The sequence below is a fragment of the Indicator indicator genome, chromosome 19, assembly GCF_027791375.1.
Source record: "Indicator indicator isolate 239-I01 chromosome 19, UM_Iind_1.1, whole genome shotgun sequence".
Classification (NCBI taxonomy): Eukaryota; Metazoa; Chordata; class Aves; order Piciformes; family Indicatoridae; genus Indicator; species Indicator indicator.
In genome coordinates, this window is record NC_072028.1 from 9,612,076 (window position 1) to 9,633,163 (window position 21,088).

A 21,088-nucleotide genomic window follows, 5' to 3' on the forward strand; every position below is an offset into this window, starting at 1 on the left:
AGAGCAGGATCACCTGGAGTAGGTCACACAGGAACCTGTCCAGGCAGGTTTTGAATGTCTCCAGAGAAAGAGACTCCACAGCCTCTCTGGGCAGCCTGTTCCAGTGTTTTGTCACCCTCATAGTGAAAAAGTTTTTCCTTACGTTCACGAGGAACCTCCTCTGCTCCAGCTTGCACCCATGAACCTTGTCTGATTATTGGACATCACTGAGCAGAGCTTGGCTCTGTTCTCCTGACACTTACCCTTCACATATTTCTAAACATTAATAAGGTGACCTCTCAGTCTCCTCTTCTGCAAGCCAAAGAGACCCAGCTGCCTCAGCCTCTCCTCATAAGGGAGATGTTCCCCTCTTGCCCATTTCCACCTCTGACATTGCTCCTCAGCCTCCCATTTCAAACACAGAGGGAAGTTATCTTCCATCGCTGCCCTCAATACAGTTTGTGGGGCATTAACCTCAGCTCTAAGTGTTTGGAATTGATCTTCTGCTTTCCAGTTCCAGTGTTCACATCCCCAAATTGCTGCTGGGTGGCAGAGACTCATTTTGTCACTGAAATAATCCATTTGTCACTGCGGGGTTTTAAATCAAGGCTCCATTTTCACAGCCGCCCACTGGAAATGCAGAAGAATTTTTTCCCCATGATTATTAGTTACATCAATTTCAGAAGCTTCTCTGCATGGAGGGTCAGATGATAACACAGCCCTGGGGGCAGAGCAGGGAACTGGAGAGGCTCAGCTAATTGGAAATTAAAGGCAAGGAAGAAATTCCTTGGATTCTCAGCCCAAGCAGATGCTAAGCTTCTAGCCTTCAGCAGATGGATTTAAATATAAAGGAAGGAAAAGTTCACCAAGGGCAAGTGTAGGGTCCTGCACCTGGGTAGGAATAACTCCCTGCACCAGTGCAGATGAAGGGCTGACCTGCTGGAAAGCAGCTCTGAGGGGAAGGAGCTGGGAGTACTGGGGGACAAGTTGCCCATGAGCCAGCAATGTGCCCTCGTGGCCAAGAAAGCCAAAGGGCTCCTGGAGTGCATGTGGCCAACAGGATGAGGAAGATTTCCTCACCCTCTGCTCTGCCCTGCTGAAGTCACACCTGGAGGTCTGTGTCCTGTTCTGGGCTCCCCAGTTCAAGAGAGAGGGAACTACCAGAAAGAGTTCAGTGGAGGCTACAAAGATGCTGAGGGCCCTGGAGCATCTCTGTGAAGAGGAAAGGCTGAGAGACCTGGGGCTGTTTAGCCTGGAGGAGAGCAGCCTGAGAGGGGATCTGATCAGTGCTCAGCAAGAGCTAACGGGTGGGGGCCAAGAGGCTGGGGCCAAACTCTTCTGAGCAGTGCCTAACAAAAGGACAACAGGCACAAACTGTAATCCAGGAGGTTCCATCTGAACAGGAGGAGAAAATCTTTGGTGTGAGGGTGCTGGAGCTCTGGAGCAGGCTGCCCAGAGAGGTTGTGGAGTCTCCTCTGCAGAGATTCCAAACCCAGCTGGACATTGTGATCCTGGGAAACCTGCTATGCTTTAGCAGGGGGTTGGACTAGATGATATCCAGAGGTCCATTCCAACCCCCACCAGTCTGGGACTCTGTGAACATAACACAGAAACAGTCTTAGACACCATCTTTCCTTTACCTTTTATGCCTTGCAGCTGGAGAAGTCACCAACACACCAGCTCCACTGCTGCAGGTCCTCAGTCAGCAAGTAAACTCCACCAGACCTACTCCTCTTGCACACACAACCCCAGACAGGTCTCACAGGCAGCTCCTTCAGATCCATCACCTGTCCCAGTATGGACAGTTCCCCAAACTGGGCAACTATCAGATGGCATGACCTCAGATCAGAGGCTGAGGATAGTTTTTGGGGCAGAGGTGGTGATACCTGCTGGCAGCTTTGTGATCTGTGGTGTGGATCTGTGTTTCTGAGCTGCCCCACACCAACTGTGCAGGTGAGCACCTTGAGCCTCTGTCCATGGACAACCCTGGTCCCTGCAGCAGCCTCTGAACTGTACTTGGGTGGCTGTGTGGGCTGGGAAATTGATCCATGTTAAAAATACTACAGGGAAACCAAAACAAGCTATTTTTACCCCAGGTCACTCCCATCATCTGGAAGGCATCTCCAGGAGCCTGGCCCAAAGTGAGGTGCATAACAGCAAATCATAGGCTGCATTTCTGACAAGTTAGTTCATTTTCATTTGTTAGCTCCTCATCTCTCACCTTTAAAATGGGCACAGCCTTGGGAAAGGCACTGGTCTGCAATTCTGCCTAGCTCTCAGACCATGATTTTTAGCTACACTTAAAGCAGCAGCTTCTGGACCTCAAGCTTTGCTCTTTGACAACAGGTGTGCACAAAGCAGATCATAAGCAGCAATCAACTTTCCAGTGGGAAGCCTGGAGAAGAGGAGGCTGTGTGGAGACCTTCTGACTCTCTGTAACTCCCTGAAAGGAGATTGAAGCCAGGAGGGGGGCAGTCTCTTCTCTCAAGGAACAAGCAACAGGACAAGACAAGAGGAAATGGCCTCAAGCTGCACTAGGGGAGATTTAGGTTGGACAGGAGGAACAATTTCTTCCCCTTGAGGGTTGTCAAGGCCTAGCCCAGGATGCCCAGGGCAGGAGCAGAATCCCCATCCCTGGAGGGGTTTCAAAGCTATGAAGCTGTGGTGCTGAGGGACATAATTTAGTGGTGACGTGGCAGTGCTATGTTTACTTCTGATGATCTTTTATAGCTGCCTTTCAGTACCTGAAGGGATCCTACAGGAAGGCTGGAGAAGTGTGTCTAGCAATAGGACAAGGGGGATGGTTTTAAGCTGAGGGACAGTAGGTTCAGACTGGATCTTAGGAGGAAGTTCTTCAGTATGAGGATGGTGAGACTCTGGAATGGGAGGTTGTGGATGCCTCCTCCCTAGGGGTGTCCAAGACCAGGTTGGATGAGGCTTTGAGCAGCTGAGTCTAGTTGAGAGGCATCCCTGTCCATGGTGGGGAGGATGGAGTAGATGATCTCTGAGGCCCCTTCCAACCTAAGCCATTCTGTGATTCCCACCAAACCGAGTCTGTGGTTCTATGCACTGAGAGATTGTTTCAAGGAGGAATGAGGACTTTGTGTTAGGTAACCAGACAAACACAGGGTGTGCTGAGAACAGGGTGGCTTGTCCAAGCAAGTTACACAGACATGGGAAACACAGAGTTCTTCAAAACTGCAAGCTGTGAAAGAGCAAAGAGTGAAGCAGCAGCTGGGCAGGCAGGGGGCAGGAGGTAGCAGGCATGCAGCACACTCTCAGTGTGCATACTGCAAATGCTGGGAAGGGAGAAACATGCCTGGGCTGGCGCTGAGATGATGAGCTGTGATCCTGTGATGTGATCTCTTCAGCAGCAGCATGAAGGAGGACAAAGCACTGTCACAGTTCACAGCAGATACCTTCAGAACTATTTGCTTTTCAGGGAGTCACAGTGACAGACTCCCTCCTCTGGTGGTATCTTTATCTGCTGATAACAGTGAACTGCAGGATCCTGAACACTTCTGGCTGATGGAGGCACTATAACAGAGGTGGACAGCTCCCAGAAAATGGGAAGTTACTGGTTTTGTCTGGTCTCCTGTGCTGCTGGATGCACACAAGTGCTGCAGGTTCTCCTGCCAGTCCTCACACAGCCCCACTGATGAACAGGCTGATTGGGATCTCTCAAGGCTTGAGCTATCCCCAGGATGTCAAAACAAGAGAGAAATGTTATGGAGAAACTGGAAATGCCTTGATCTACTTGAAGGACAATTAGGAAGACCATAAGCAGCTAAGACATTGGGATATAAACAAATGCCATTTGCAGCTGTGCAGAAGATTCAGAGGTTCTGACAGCCACTGGAGGGTTGGCTGAGACTCCTGCTAGGTGGAAGGGTTAAGAGCTGCCTCAAGTGCTGTTCTTATGACAGTCTTAGAGGATTACCCAGCTTCATGAGATATCCAGCAGGAATTACCATGGAGGGGGGTACAGGTAGCACAAACCATGGGAACAGAAAGAAGAAGTGTTTGGGATCACAGGCAGGGTGAGAACATGCAGCTGAGAAGCTTGTAGCAGGCACTAGAACTGAAGCAGAGTTCTCAATTCATCTCAAGCCATCCCCAAGGTTACTTGGGAAGGAACGTGATTAGAGGGCTGAAGAAACTGCTGAGGGGACTGGAACATCTGTGAGGAGGAAAGGCTGAGAAGTCTGGGGCTGTTTAGCATGCAGAAGAGCAGCCTGAGAGGAGATTGTCTCAATGCTCAGCAAGAGCTAAAGGGTTGGGGCAAGAAGATGGGAACAGACTCTCATCAGTGATGCTGAAGGTGGACAAGGGACAACAGGCACAAACTGGAACTCAGGAGGTTCCATGGGAACAGGAGGAGACTTCTCTCCTGTGAGGGTGCTGGAGGCCTGGAGCAGGCTGTCCAGAGAGGTTGTGGAGTCTGCTTCTCTGGAGAGATTCCAAACCTGCATGGACATTGTGATCCCTTCCAACCCTCACTGTGCTGGGATCCTGGGATTGTGTGAAATGGGGCTGTTTCCAGGTACAGAACACCCTGATTTTCCCCAGGGCAGCACCATACCACGTGGGGAGGACACAGTGGTGCATAAAAACACTGAAGGTGTGACATGAAGCTGTTGGTGGTGCAACCAGCATGTTTGGGTTGCTTGTTCCCTTCTCCCCTCCTCCTTTTAGCTACTCCCCTGAAGCCCTAGAACAACCTGGCTCAGTTTTGTTCAGGACACATTTACTAACAACAGCAAAGAGTGTGAAACAGGCTCCAAAGCAGCTGAGACATTGTGTGAAGGCTCAGCGTTTAGTGTGAACTCTGTTCAGAGAAGAACTACACCCAGGCTGTGGAAAGTTTGCACAAGAATTCCTCAGAGACAGCAGGCTGGAAACAGGGTCAAGAGTTAACAGCTGATGTAAATGGGCAATTCTGAGCATGTAAGTTGCCTGGGTCCAGATCATGAGACCAGAAGAGAGCCTTGAACCATATTTGGACCCAGATTTTGGGAAACAAAGGAAACCTCTGGATGAAGAATGGACCCCCAGCTCCCCAAGAGCACCCTGTGCAGCATCAATAAGGCAATACTTACACAACCACCATCTCCAAATATCTTTATGCCATTCCATGAGGAATGTTTGCAACTACAGATGGAATGAAAAGGAAGGCAGACTGTTTTCCCCTTGCCTGGGAACAGGAGGGAGCTCTTGTGTGCAACCAGCAGCAGTCTGGTACCCAGCACTCACGAGTTTAGTAAGAAAGGAAAAACAAGTTGGTGTCCAAAGAGCTCACAATGGAAATTCCAAGGTTAAAACAACAAGTTACAGGCAAACCAAACAAGAGCAGCTTGGGCTGGGATCTCTGGCAGCTGTAAGCTTCCTGAACCAGCCTCCGTGGCTGCTGTTGGGGCATCCGAGCGAGCAGTGGTTTGGGAGAGCAGGTTGGGTGGAAGGAGCAAGAGGAAAGGTGCATCCAAGGCTTTTCTGGGCTGATGGCAGAGTTGTGGCTGTCCAGAGAGCTCTCACAGCTGAAATGGTCTTCACTGAGAAGTTACCATTTACGGGAACAACTGCACCACCAGCAGGGCACAGTCTAAGCCCTGAGCTCCAGCAATATAAACACTGCCCTTTTGGAAGAGCAAATGATGATATCATGCATCCATCACACCCTTCCTGTGTAAACAGGAGTGCCAACATGAGAAGACATGCCTTGTAAACTCTCTGTCCAGCAGCTTGGAGGGGTTTTTTTTGTGCAGCTCTTGAGGGCTGCAGAGAAGATCAATGAGGCCAAAAGCACTTCTTAGGATCAGATTTGGGGGGTTTCAGGCACTTCCCCAACTTCTCACAGCCCGGAGGAGACCAATTCTGTTAAAAACACACACAAAAAGACACAGAAAGGTGATTCATACCAAGTGTCTGCTAAGCCCTGTGCTCTAACCAAGCCTTTTTGATCCTCACAAAGACACTTTTATGTCCTGCTTGCAAAATGAAACTTCTTTTGCTAGAGGAGTGTCATGGGCTCAACAAGTTCCCCGCTCCAACCACTATCTAAAACAAGCTTTAGGAAAAGCTGTGAATCCTTCTTGAGCAGATGATTCCCTCTGCTGGGATACAGTGGTACAGACAACACTCTGCTGGCACTCTAATGACCACCTTTTCTTCCTTGAAGTAGGACAGAGTAAGAAGACCCTGAGGTGAAATCTTAATTTTCCATGAGAGAATTCTCATTCTTAGCACTAAGATATTCTCACACATTCTTGAGGAAACATGCAAAAAGGCAACAGGAGGCCAAAGGTGGGAGAGAAAAGAAGGATGGGATTTTAATGAGCATTTTGATGGATGAAGTCAGGAACAGATGGAGCAGGAGGCATTTAGGAGACAACTATTCCAGCGCATGCAGACCAAAACTATTTGGCTCCCTTATTTCCATGTTTCTGGAACAACCTTTCTCCAGCTTATGTGCAACAGAGAAATGACATCAGGAAGGAAACCCACTGCAAAGCTCAGCTTCCAAAGGGATCAAGGACAGAAGAAATCTGGACAAAAGAACTTTCCCAGTTTCATTTGGGTTCTGTTATTTACCATTTGGGCTGCAGCAATGTGACTGGCAGGTTACAATTCCCATTCTGCCTTCAGAAACCTTCAGGGTTCATTTTTTTGTCCCTCACTCTCTCAAGGTCTGTCCATCCATGGGAGATTCCTGCTGTTGCCTACTAAAGGTCAGTACAGCTCTGACCTCCTGCCTTTCATTTTACTTGTTTTTCTTCACAGAATCACAGGATTGTTTTTTCTGGAAAAGACCTTCAAGATCATAGACTCCAACCATTAACCCAGCAGTGCCAGGTCATCATTAAATCCTGTCCCTCAGCACCACATCTACATGGCTTTGAAACCCCTCCAGGGATGGAGTCTTCACCACTGTCTCAGGCAACCCAGGCCAGGCCTTGACAACGCTCAAGGGGAAGAAATTGTTCCTCATGTCCAAACTAAACCTCCCTTATTACAACTTGAGGCTGTTTCCTCTTGTCCTATCACTTGTTCCTTGGGAGAAGACACTGACCCCCACCTGGCTCCAACCTCCAGGAGAAGACACTGACCCCCACCTGGCTCCAACCTCCAGGAGAAGACACTGACCCCCACCTGGCTCCAACCTCCTTTCAGGGAGTTGTAGAGAGCCAGAGGGTCTCCCCTCCAGGCTGAACAACCTCAGTTCCCTCAGCTGCCCCTCACAAGACTTGTGGTCTAGACCCTTCAGTTTAATTTCCCATCATTTATATTTTCTTATCCCCAGAAAAACAAGGAGCAGGTTTCTATTCCATCCAGCTGACAACAGATGGCAGTGAGACACCAGCTATGCCTGGAAGGAGGAGACCACAGAGGGGAGCTTTGGTGGGAGGCACCTCGCTGCAGGAAGGGTTTCAGAGCAATTAACGCTGCTTTTAAATCCCTTTCTCAGTTTTAAAGCACACGAACAACCACTGCAGATTTCAGATGCTGGACCACTCTGTAGAACCAACAGAAATCCAAACAAAAATCTTTGTTTCTTTTGTTGAAACCCAAATCTTGTCAGCATCAGTCTGGCAGTCCCAGTTGGCTTTCCTGGAAGCGCTGAGAACCCCGAGGACAGACACCATGTGTGCTGCAAGTCAAACCTGCAGCGAGCCAGCACGACTCCACTGCTCCAAGCAACTTCTCTTGCACTTCCAAAGGAGGAGAACGTGGCAGAACTGGCTCAGCAGGAGCTTCATCTGCACTGCTGGTGGGATACACCACAGATGGACCAGCAAACACCTCCCCTGCTCAGGAGGGCTGTGCTTACAGCAAGCCTGAGACTGCAGCAGCTACAAAACGATCCATCTGCTTTGCTCATGGATAAGTAAAGACAATTCTGCTCCTCTGTCCCAGAAAGGATGTGAAATGCTCATCTCAAATAAATGGGTGACAGAATGCAGAAGACAGTGCTGGGGACAGTATTAGCAGGTGATACTTATCTCCCAAAGACAGATTCAGAGCTCAATCAACCCCAGCTCTACTATCACCCCAAAAAGATTTCCATATCTTCATTGCTGGCCTCAAAAGGCAAGAATTTGGTGCCTATTTATTTTAGTTTTGTGACTCTCCTCTCACAAGGAGTAAGTGACAGAACAAGAGGAAACAGCCTGAAGTTGTACCAAGGGAGGTTTAGGTTGGACATGAGGAACAATTTTTTTCCCTTTTGAGGGTTGTCAAGGCCTCAACCAGGCTGCCCAGGGCACTGGTGAAGTCCCCATCCCTGGAGGGGTTTCAAAGCCATGCAGATGTGGTGCTGAGGGACATGGTTTAGTGGTGACCTGTCAGTGCTGGGTTAATGGTTGGAATCCATGATCTTAAAGGTCTTCTCCAGCCTAAATAATTCTGTGATTTGATGATTCTATGATCAGCTGCCTCTACTTACAGCCTAGACAGGTATAACTGGGCTTACCCGAGCCCTGGACATTTGCCATAGCCTAGGAGAAGTCCATACTCTGCAAAACAAGGCATGAGTGACTCAATAGCCCCAAGGAGGGAGCTGGGATACAGCATGAAGTACAGGGCCTCCAGGCCAGCATATTATGCAGCCCAAAGACACTGTCTGGTGCCAAACAGAGACACCAGATGTTTTCACAGCACCTAAACACCCTGCAGCAGGGTAGCTGCAGAGCAGTGGAGAATGCCTACCATGGATGAACCAGAAGAAATGCCTTCCCAGTGCAGGTCTCTGGCTGCAGCCAGGCATTGGAGAGAGTGCATGACCCCAAACAGTCCCAGAGGAGCTCAGAACAGTGTTTACCAAGGGAAAAGTTGACTAACGAAAGAAAACAACCCAGAAACAATGGTCCTTCAAATCTTTTTCCTGCTTAACATCCAAAAATAGAGAGATGTAACAAAGCTAAAAAAGATCTTTGCCTCCTCACTGAGGAGACACAGCTCCACATTTTGTACTTCTCCTTCTGGCTGGAGATAGATCCTAAGCCACAAGTACTAACTGTTCGCTTCAGAAGATGATTTCAGCGTGAGAAAGATTTTGCCTGTTACTATTTTGTGTCAGTCTACAGGCACAGCCCCTCAGACTACACACACTCCTGTCATCTGACAACTTTGCCTCCTACAAACCATCCAGTTTCTTTCCCAGGTTCTCACCAAACCCAACAGCATTTGACAGGAAAGCCAAACTGTAACTGCCAACGTGCAGCTCGAAGCAGAAAACAGAATGGAAAATGTTTGTCATGTTATAAGCCATAAAGACTTGGAAGAAGTCAGGCATGGGTGCAACTGGAGGAGACCAAGCAAGGCCAAAGATATTTATTTACATGCATCATTGAGAAAGAGCCACTGTCCCAGTCCCACCACTCAAAACAGAAGACCTTCTCCCTAGTAACTAGTGACAGGATGAGAGGAAATGGCCTCAAGTTGCACCAGGGGAGGTTTAGGTTGGACATTAGAAGAAACTTCTTCACTGAAAGGCTTCTCAAACAGTGGAACAGGCTCCCCAAGGAGGTAGTTGAATCCTCATCCTTGGAGGTGTTTAAAAGAAGCAGAGATGTGGTGCTGAGGGATGTGGTTTAGCACCAGCCTTGGTAGAGTTAGAGAACACTTGGACTTGATGATCTCAAAGGTCTTTTCCAACCCGATCAGTTCTATGATTCCATGATTGTGTAACATTTTACAAAGCTTTTACAAACGATATTTTGAGCTAAGGATTCTCAGATGTATTTATGCTTTAACCACTCACCATGACAGCCTTGTCACACACGTTCAGTTGTGGCACCCCTGGCAACATGGTGGCTTTGTGCTGCTGGACAACCCCAGATATCCACTCCATAGCCCTCTGGTATTCATCACTGACAAAACTAGAAGGTGAAAAAAACACAGCTGTTATTAGTGGGGCTTCATACAGGGCATCAAGACAGTGTCTGCATTGCTAAGAAGACTGTTCCTGGACCATAGCAAAGGAGAAGGACACAAAAGCTTGAAGTCAACAGTAAGAGTCCACAGAAACAGGCTGCCCAGGGTAGTGGTGGAGTCTTCATCCCTGGAGGGGTTCCAAAGCTGTGGAGATGTGGTGCTGAGGGACATGGTTTAGTGGTCACCTGGCAGTGTTGGGTTAACAGTTGGACTCCATGATCTCCATTCTGTGAGGTCCACATGGGAAGAAGACATGTGGGCTGAAGGAGTCCATCCGGCCTGGCTGGGCCTGGAGGCTGTGGTTCTCAGGTGCCCTACTTAGGGCAGCAGGACAGCAGATGACCTGCTCTCCTCAGCAAGCCAGCACATGGTTCCTGGCAGATCAGCTCTCAGGGTGGGGCTTCAGCTTTCAAGTCTTGCTAGTCCCTGTGGCCCTAAACTTGATAGCTGGGCAGATATGCTGCAATCTCACGTTGATCCCCAAGGAGAAAGTTGGCATGAACAAAGAAATGGACTTGTGGGGTAGTCCTCAAGCTGTGCCTTGACTGACTATCATGGGAAGCTTCCTAGACCCAGGACAAACACCTTGCCAGACATGCTATGCTAGCACATAAACAAGTCTGCTGAGGTGATCTTGCCAAGGTGTCACCCAAGAGAGGCCACCCAGTTCTCTGCACATTCACCCTCCACTCTCACAAGTGCTTCTCCACACCACATGCCTTGTGCAGAGGCCTTTATTTTAAGGGAAAAAAGGGCAATATCAACACTTTGTTTTTCAAGAGTGTTCTTGAGCTATGAGATTCAAACACCACTGTTGTCGGCCAGCAAAACTTCACCATCAGCAAGTAAGATGAACTAACATTATGCAAACAGGAAGATGGAGGAGAAGAATAGAAGTGACTTGGCCAAGACAAGAATACCTCCTCTGTTTTGTAACATCCACCCTGGGGTTCTACCCCATCTACATTCTTCCATTACAGCTTTATTAGTCCAAGCTGGGACCCATCAGTCACGCTCCAAACCCTCCCACAGGGCTAGACATTCCCAGCTTTGCCTCCACCCGCTTACTCCAGCAGGTACTTGTTGAAGTGGTTCAGGCTGTGCTCCACCACTGCCTCAAGTGTTTCTAAAATGGAGGCCTGCTACTCAATGATCTCATTTTGTCCATCACGTTAAGAGTCACTTCACAAACAATCCACAGAGCAGCAAATTGCTTCTGAAGATAAAAGAAACAATGCAGCTCGGTCCTGACCTCGGGCTCCCTCTGCTTACAGTCCAAGCTGGCCACCAGCCCCACACTCCAGCTAATTTCCTTCTCTGAAAAACAATCACATTTTGAAGCCCAGTAATGTGCCAACAGTTTCCAGTAAGCCCTATAAATAATCACATCTCGGCAGCCATCCAGAGAGAAGCTGATTGTGGGGATGGGCCTGAGCTGTGCTGATAGAGAACCGGAAGGCAGTGGGAAAGGACAAGACGGAGCAAACTGATCTGATGCTCTCACACCCAGCGGGCTGCATCCTGGTGGAGAGGAGGCTGCCACTGGGACTGGGATCTGTACGGACCACCCCAAAGTTCAGACCGTTCTCGGGTGCAGTTTTGGACCCCTGGCCCCCCAGGAAGGACATTGAGGTGCTGGAGTGGGTCCAGAGAAGTGCAACAAAGCTGGTGAAGGGCCTAGAGCACAAATGTTGTGAGGAGCAGCTGAGGGAATTGAGATTGTTCAGCCTGGATAAAAGAAGGCTTAGAGAAGACCTGGCTCTCTACAACTCCCTGAAAGGAGGCTGGAGCCAGGTGGGAGTTGCCTCTTCTCCCAGGAAACAAGTGACAGGACAAGGGGAAACCGCCTCAAGTTGCCTCAGGGGAGGTTTAGGTTGGACATAAGGAAGAATTTCCCCAAAAGAATTGTCGAGACCTGGACCAGACTGCCCAGAGCAATGGTGGAGTCTCCATCCCTGGAGGGATTTCAAAGCAGTATAGATGTGGTGCTGAGGGGCATGGTTTATTGGTGCCCTGGCAATGCTGGGTTAATGGTTGGACTCCATGATTTTAAAGAGCTTTTCCAACCCAACAATTCTATGACAGCTTCCCAATTTGCTTGCTCCTCTCCCCACACATCCCCCCTCTAGCTCTTACAGCAGCCACTGCCCCAAAGACCACTGAAAACAGAAGGACAGGCAGAAGTTTGGAGCTGCCAAAGGCCACCCACAACTCACACCCTGACAAGGACACTGAAGGCAGCCATCACTTGGCTCAGCCACTCTGGCACCCTGGTGGCACAAAAGCCTTTCAGTTTGGTGTGATTTTATCTGCAAGCATTTCTGGCCGCGTTACAAGCCACGCAGGATTGCCAGCCCAGCAGCACGCTTGAGAAAACAACCAAAGCAGGTTTCTAGAGGAGGCAGAGAGGGTTTAACAGTAACCTGTGCTGACAGGCAGAGGCTGGGAGAGCTGCACACGGAGACAAAAGCTGCAGAGACAAACACACCGGGGGAGGCTGCCTAAAACTGCCCGTCAGTACCAGGGATGCACGCTGCGTGCCATGGAACCACACAATGGGCTAGACTGGAGAGGAGCTGGAAGATCATCAAGTTCAACTATTAACCCAACACCATCATGGCCACCAAACCATATCCCTCAGCACCACATCTTTAAAAGTCCTCCAGGCACTGGGATGTCCACCAGTAACCTGGGCAGCTTGGTCCAATGCCTGACCACGCTTTCAGTAAAGGAATTGCTCCTCATGTCCAACCTAAACCTTCCATGGAGCAACTTGAGGCTGTTTCCTCTTGTCCTGCCACGTGTTCCTTGGGAGAAAAGACCAATCCCCACCTGGCTCCAACCTCCAGTACTTCTCAGTTGTACCCTGTGATAGGACAAGGGGCAATGGATGTAAACTGCAGCACAGGAGGTTTCACCTCAACATGAGGAGAAACTTCTTCACTGTGAGGGTCACAGAGCACTGGAACAGGCTGCCCAGGGAGGTTGTGGAGTCTCCTTCTCTGGAGACTTTCAAGACCCATCTGGATGCATTCCTGTGCAACCTGTGCTGTTCTGGCAGCGGGGTTGGACTCAATCTCCAGAGGTGCCTTCCAACCCCTAACATCCTGTGATACTCAAGGTGTGGCCTCACCAACACTGACTACAGCAGAACAATCCCTGTCCTGTTCCTGCTGGCCACACTATTGCTGATCCAAGCTAGGATGCTGTTGGCCTTCTTGGTCACCTGGGCACACACTGGCTCATTTTCAGCCACTGTCGACCAACACCTGCAGGTCCTTTTCCACCAGACAGTTTTCAGCCATTCTGCCCCCAGCTTGAAGCATTCATGGGGTTGTTGTGACCCGAGTGCAGGACCTGGCACTTAGGTCCACATTTCGGACAGGGGAGCTGGAAACTGGATGAGACAGTGGAGCCAGACACATTTTAAAGCCTCCTGTACTCTGGTGATGGAAACAGAGATGACCTGCAGCTCAGGGAGACACAAATGTTTCAGAGGTTTCTACTGCACCTATTGTGCCAGGATTAAAGCTCCTCCAAACTCAAGCTTAATCACACTTTATTAAGCTCCTCATATGAAGGATTAACATGAATTAATACACATTTTAATCAATTGTTGGGGGCTAGCAGATACTCCAATTTAATGCCTCCTCCTGCTGCTCTTGGAGCTATCTCCTGTGTTTATTTCAGTCACATACTTGTGTCATCCCTCCAGCATTTAAGATCTTCTTTTTGGAAGTGGACTCCTTAAGATAAAACGTTGCTGCTCCCTAATTAAGCTCCACAAATATTGAAGTGCTAAAGAGACAGCCCAATTTCATCCAGCAAGATGGTTTTCCATGCAGAGGCTCCCGAATCAGCGATAATCTGGACAGAGCAGTGGAAAACACAGCTGTGCTCTGGCTGAAAGAGAAACAATATGTTGTCACCACTGCTGCTTTTTGCTCCAAATCTGCCAGTCCTTGTGGCAGTGAGGGGAAAGAAAAGAAACAAACCCTCTTTTTTTTCCCCTTTTGCTCTAATCTTAACTGCTGCATTTACCCACAGCATTGTTGCTCATTAGCAACCTAAGACACGTGAATGCCGCAGTATAACAAAGTAAGCTTGAGTCATTTAAATCATCTTCTTGCCTTAATTCCCATGTTCAGGACACTCCTGGCTTTTTCAGTAGCTCAGCAGTGACAGGAAATCTTGGCCTAACCTCAGCTCCTGGTGTTTCTCAACTGCTCTCCCCTGCGGCGGCGACGCTTTTAGATTATTTCAGCTTTTAGCGGAGGCTGAATGACTTCCCCAAAGCATCAGAGAAACGGCTTGGCTCCTACAAAGGACCCACACTTCACACATAAAGCTGGCTCAAGCTGAAGAACATGTATAGATTAGGCTCCAAGTCATACTGCTAACCTCTAAACCTTGTCTCAGTAGGGTTTAACATGCTCTTAAGCTGGCTAAACCTGTTGACGCTGGCTTAAGACATATCCGATCGCAGCTGTCTTCCCCATGTTGAGATGCATGACAGTGATGGACCCCAAGCACTCTAAGGTGTCATTCAATACTGGAAGATCACCACAGGTCTTCTTCAGATGCCTCAATTAAACACATAAACTGTCTTCCTCATCCAGATATGTATCAAGTCTCTGAGCAGGGGACTGCAGAGTGGCACCAGCCCTGGGACTGGTATTAACTGGAATTGGAGTCACAGTGGCATGGGGGCAGGTTTTCCCAGAATCTCACAATGGTGAAGGTTAGAAGGGGACCTCTAGGAATCAGCCAGTCCAACCCCCCTGCTAAAGCAGGGTCACCCACAGCAGGTCGCCCAGGATCACGATGTCCAGACAGGTTTGGAATCTCTCCAGAGAAGGAGATTCCACAACCTCTCTGGGCAGCCTGTTCCAGGGCTCCAGCACCTTCACAGCAAAGTTTCTTCTTTTCAGATGGAACCTTCTGGGTTCCAGTTTGTGTCTGTTGCCTCTTGTCCACTTTTCGCATCACAGAGAAGAGTCTGGCTCCATCCATTCTCTTGTCCCCAACCATTCAGCTCTTGCTGAGCATTGATCAGATCTCCTCTCAGGCTGCTATTCTCCAGGCTAAACAGCCACAGGTCTCAGCCTGTCCTCCTCTCAGAGTTCTTCTAGCCCCCTTAGCATCTTCATAGCTGTGTCTTGGCCCTATGGAAATCCCTGCTCCTCCCTTTGATCAGCTTGGGTTTTGCTCCCCAGCCCTGTTTAGCTCCACAGAGCTCACCAAGACCCAATATCGAGGCAGTGATCTGTAGAGCATTTACTGACTGCAAACAGGGTAGGGGCTAAAACTGTCTCCAGCCCTACGCAAGACGTGTGTTTGGAGACAAAATCTGCCTTTAAGGTGGGGATAATTACATCATGGTAATCAATCCCACTTGGCTGGAACAGGGAACCTCTCTTACATGGAGTATCCTCATTTCTCTGAGTCAGGACCAGGCTGTGAGGGCAACATTCCGTGTTCCAAACCCGGCTGCTATGATCCGCACAGGTGTCTGGGCATTGTTGTCTGCAGGAAGATCCAAACCTGGCTGCCTCCAGGGCATGCCGCATTTTGTATTCGAGTTCAACACTCCTGCAGGAGGAGAGCTGGGAATAGCTCTGGAAGAGGGAGGGGGTGAGCAGGTGGTGTTGTGAGGAGTCTGCAAGAAGAGATCCCCCAGCGTACGAGGAATAAATTCCGCACTCGGAATGAGCGGAGGGAGTGGACAAGGTCCAGGGTCGTTACACTAATTGACACTTTACCTCCGGGAAGTCCCTGGAGATCCAATCAGGGCTGGATTGTGAGCACAGGGTCCCAGGCACAGGTGTGGCCTGGGCTTCCTTCATTTAGTGTAATTGTGCCTTTGCAAGCTGTTCCCATCTCCTCCCTCACCAAACATCTCCAGCAGAACCTGCTCTGCTGTTAACCCCACAGTGCCCTGTGCTGAAATGCACGGTTGGAGGTAGCAGGCGCTAGAGCTTCAGTTTCATCTTGCAGTCATAAAAAACTAGAATACAAGTGTGGATGGGGTTGGAAGGGAGCTCTAGAGATCATCTAGTCTAGACCTGCTAAAGCAGGGTCACCCACAGTAGGTTGCCCAGGATCACAATGCTGGGTTTGCAATCTTTCCAGAGAAGGAGACTCCACAACCTCTCTGGGCAGTCTGCTCCAGGGCTCCAGCACCCTCACAGGAAAGAATTGTCTCCTCCTGTTCAGGAGGAACCTCCTGGGTTACAGTTTGCCCCTTGTCCTGTTGCTGGGTACCACTGAAAAGAGTCTGGCCCCAACCTCTTGCCCCTCACCCTTTAGCTCTTGCTGAGCATTGAGCAGATCCCCTCTCAGGCTGCTCTTCTCCAGGCTAAAGAGTCCCAGCTCTCTCAGCCTTTCCTCCTCACAGAGATGCTCCAGGGCCCTCAGCATCTTTGTAGCTTCCACTGGACTCTTTTTAGTAGTTCCTTGTCTCTCTTGAACTGGGGAGCCCAGAACTGGACACAATACTTCATCGGTGTCCTCACTAGTACAGGGCAGGTATTTTCTTAGCTGTATTTTAAGCTGTGCCAGTTTTTGCCCTCTATTATCCCTTGTGTTCTTCCTGCCTGGCAAGGAAGTCTTTCAGCAAAGGCCTTGTATGAACTGCTCTGTGGCTTGGGTCATAAAAGATGTTACCAACAGATAATGTCACTGAATTTGCCACCTACGGTTTGAACGGAGAACCAAGTCAGTTGCCTGTGTGGTACTGAGCAGACAAATGACAGCCCACACAGAAGAGGCTGCAGTAAAGCAGCAGCCCTATCAGATCTTTTAGTTCTGCATTTGGATACCATTTGGTAACAAGGGCACCCCGCAGCCTGAGGAAGCGCATCTCCCTACACCCAGTAACTGCATCAGGGGAGGAAATCAAATACTAAAAAGAGCTGCTTCTGCTTTGTGCTTCTGCTGCTTAACACATCATCTTATTGGTATTTTAAAGCTGAGAGCTATAAAAAAAAAAAAAGACATCACCTATCCCACAGCCGACAGGGATCTAAGACAATCTCTTGGATGACAAAAGACACCAACGGTTCACTCCACAACGACCAGATAAGAAGGTGACACTTCTCTAACTGCAGTTACACCACCATTTCTGGCAAACAGAAGAAAGATTATTTACCAAAAAACACACTCCTCTGAAATATTCTGTCCATCTATATGCTGGTATTGCAGGTCCATCCCTGCAGATGCCAATTTTGACTCATCGCTACCTACAGGCATGCTCATGCCCCACTTCATCCTGCAGCCATGTAGGTGTTGAGCTGGTCCTGTGGTGCCAAGTTTCACTCAGAAGATCCCAGGGACCTGAAGTTCTCAGGAGAGTCCCCCTTCCAGGACAGAAGGAATAAGAACTGGATTGTAAATGTATTTGATGCCAGCACTGACCATGTCCATCCTCACGATCAGCTATAAGAGAGGGATCTTGCTCATCCAGTCTGTTGATGTGATGATGTAAATAACAGAGACTCACAGAATGGTTTGGGTTGGAAGGGACCCTTAAATGTCATCTAGTCCAACCACCCTGCAATCAGGGACATCTGCAACTACAGCAGGTTGCTCAGAGCCCCACACAACCTGACCTGCAGCGGCTCCAAGGACGGGGCATCTCCCACCTCTACAGGCAACCTGGGCCAGGGTCTCACCACTTCCAGTGGAAAACATTTCTTCCTTCTATCCAGTCTAAATCTCCCTCTTCTAGTTCAAACCATCACCCCTTGTCCTGTCACAACAGGCCCAGCTCAAAAGTCTGTCCCCAGCTTTCTGATCAGCCCCTTGAAGCACTGCAAGGCCACCAGAAGGGTTCCCTGGAGCCTTCACTTCTCCAGGCTGAACAACCTCAACTCTCTCAGCCTTGGCCTCACAGTAGGACTTTCCAGCCCTGGCATCATTGCTGTGGCCTCCTCTGGCCCTGCTCCAACAGGTCCATCTCTCTCCTGTGCTGAGGACTCCAGAGCTGGCCCCAGCACTGCAGGTGGGGTCTCAGCAGAGCAAAGGGGCAGAATGCCCTCCCTCCACCTGCTCCCCATGCTGCTGGGGATGCAGTAATGTGAGAACTCAACATGCATTTGGCACTGCTATGAAAAATGCAAACAAAATGCAAAGTTTGTGGGGCTGTTGGATTGCTGTGGTGAAGTTTTAGTCCAGAAATATCAATAACTACCTTTCAAGGCAAATTGGCAAATGCAACTGTGTCCCTTGGCAGCAGCTGGGGTGCTGGAGGTAGTCCAGCCAAAACCAGAGGGGCAACAGCAGGAGGAAACAGTCACAACCCTGTGGGGAAGGTCTGTTCCACGAGTCAGACATGGGTAAGGATGCATGCACAGCCTTACATGAAGAGAACCTAAGTGCAGGGTGCCATATGGCTCAGAACTGCCAGACTGTCCTCAACATGATGACAGGACCTGCCTGTAATTGCCTGACCAGTTTTTCCACTGCCTGAAAAGTGCTCCTGTGGGAGACAAGCTTTTGTTGATATTGTTTGCAGGCAAGCTCCAGGAAATGCAGCGAGCTGTGACAGGAAGAGGAAGAACTTGTCCTGCTTCACCATGAAGCCAATGGAACTGAACACTTTATGTGCTGTTTCTGGATCTTGAAGGACTTGTATCTTCAGAGACCCCTTCAGCATCCAGCTCTCCAGTGCAGACTGAAAAGGCTAACCCCTGTATTATGAGATGAGCTGAAACCGTGGCCTTGGAAAAGCCTCTTGGTGTCATGCAGGACCTTGTGTGCAGTGTCACAACCCAAAGACGTTTCAAATGAGGGTTAACCACCCTGCAAGTCAAGAGTGTTGCTGCTGCTGACTGAGCTGATTGATTTCTAGGATTCCCTGGCTCTGAGATCTCTTATCATAGAATCACAAAATTGTTTTGGTTGGAAAACACCTCCAAGATCATAGAGTCCAACCACTAACCCAGCACTGCCAGGTCACCATTAACCATGACCCTCAGCATCACATCTCCAGAGATTTGAAAACCCTCCTGCCCATTGCCCTGGGCAGCCTGGTTGAGGCCTTGACAACCCTCAAGAGGGAAGAAATTGTTACTCATGTCCAATCTAAACTTTCCCTGGTGCAACTGGAGGCTGTTTCCTCTTGTCCTGTTACTTATTCCTTGAGAGAAGAGACCAGCCCCCACCTGGTTCCAACCTCCTTTCAGGGAGCTGTTAAGAGCCAGAAGGTCTTCCCCAAGCTTCCCTTAGAATCCCAAAGGGAGCCCAAACATCTAAGCAGGAAATCTCTCTGGAGGTGTGTATGATGCCTGACCTTCATAAAGCAATGAAACCTCTTCCTGGTGATTTTGCAAATGACCTCACTCCAAACCAATGCAAATGAAGAGATATGACTGCTTATTAAATTCATTTTATGAAGAACAGGCTGCATGGAATAAGGAACAAATGAAATAAAAGATGAGGGTGTGGGGGTGCCATGCTGCTCCTTCACAGCAGGAAAACCAGTAAAACCAATTAACAAAGCAAAGTGGTAAATGACACAAAAGATGGAAAAGCACCCATAAATCAGGGGTGCAACATGCATTTCTCTAAGTGTTTTGGCAACATGATGATGAACCAGAGGAGCTGACTTTGGGAAAGAGCTCCATGATGCACCCTGCTCCTCTCAGGCTGCAGGAGGGTGAAAGGAAGGGCATGGCCAGCATGGGCTGTGGACACACTCAGACCTTGGGGATGGAGCACAAGTGCTCTGGAGAACAGGTCTTATGAGAAGCAGCTGAGGGAGCTGGGGTTGTTCAGCCTGGAGAAGAGAAGGCTGAGGGGAGACCTTCTGGCTCTCTACAGCTCCCTGAAAGGAGGTTGGAGGCAGGTGGGGGTTGGTCTCTTCTCCCTAGGAGCAAGTGAGAGGATGAGAGGAAACAGCCTCAAGCTGCAGTAGGGGAGGTTTAGGTTGGACATTAGAAGAAACTTCTTCAGTGAAAGGGTTCTCAAACACTGGAATGGACTGCCCAGGGAGGTGATTGAATCCCCATCCCTGAAGGTGTTTAAAAGATGCAGAGATGTGGTGCTGAGGGACATGGTTTAGCAGCAGACTTGGTAGAGTTAGAGAATGGCTGGACTCAACGATCTTAAAGGTCTTTTCCAACAACAATGACTCTCTGACTGCATGCTACAAGCCCAGGCAGCATGCATGGACAGACAGATGTATGCTTGGAGGAGGAGAATGCTGGATTCCCTTCTGAGAAGCATTAGTGTCGGGACTCCCACCGGGCTGTCTGCCAAGGGGGATAATTAAGCTAAATAAAAATAGACAACACTAACAGCTCCACAAATGAGGATAATTTAATTACCTCATTCAATATAGGAGACCCACTTCCCCTGAGTTTTCCATTGTGACCAGAGAGGAGACAATAGCAGCAGAACATGCTGCAGAAAGGAAGATTTACTCAGAAGAGGCTTTTTTCTATCAGGGGCTGCATATTAAATGACATCACAGCTCTCCATAATCGTGTCATAATCTTGCCATAAAATTCAATCAAAGCAACAGCTTGTGAACATCCAAAAATCAATGGGACCATATGAGAAACGATTGCAGATGTACCACTGGAATTTATTTCAGGGCTTGATCCATGGGGGTGGTAAGGAATATCAGAATAACAGGGAAGCTGGTGTCCTACAAACAGGGATAGGGAAGAGCTTAGGGAAGAGCTTCTCTCCTTCAAATTCAGAGGGTAAACTACAGCTCACTTAATGCTACCTGGTCATTTGATTTTGGGAAAAAAAAAAAAAAAAAAGGTCACTTCATAGAATCACAGAATGCTTTAGGTTGCAAGGGACCTTTAAAGGCCATCTAGTCCAACCCCTCTGCAGTCAGCAGGGACATCTGCAACTAGATCATAGTGCTCAGAGTCCCAGACAACCTGACCTGGAATGGTTCCAGTGTTGGGGCATCTTCCACCTCTCTGGGAAACCTGGGATAGGATCTCACCACCCACAGTGTAAAAGATTCCTTCCTTCTATCCAGTCTAAATCTCCCTTCTTTTGGTTCAAACCAATCACTCCTTGTCCTGCCACAATAGGCTCTGCTAAATGCCTGTCCCCAGCTTTCTTATCAGCCCTTTGATTCCCACAAGGCCACAAGAAGGTCTCCCTGTATAGCCTTCTCTTCTCCAGGCTGAGCAACCCAAACCCTCTCAGCCAT

At 49.0% G+C, this 21,088-nt stretch overlaps 1 protein-coding gene across 1 annotated transcript in view; it reads right to left on the bottom strand.

The window, feature by feature from the left end:
• Positions 1 to 5,142: 5,142 nt before the first annotated feature.
• GALNS (galactosamine (N-acetyl)-6-sulfatase) overlaps positions 5,143 to 21,088 on the bottom strand; it is a 61,683-nt gene continuing 45,737 nt past the window's right edge. The window contains exons 13-14 of the mRNA XM_054389574.1: positions 9,737 to 9,854; positions 5,143 to 5,850 (exon numbers count right to left, since the gene is read on the bottom strand). Coding sequence (XP_054245549.1) covers positions 5,764 to 5,850; positions 9,737 to 9,854 — 205 coding nt within the window. The 3' untranslated portion in view covers positions 5,143 to 5,763. The remainder of the gene's footprint in view (positions 5,851 to 9,736; positions 9,855 to 21,088) is intronic.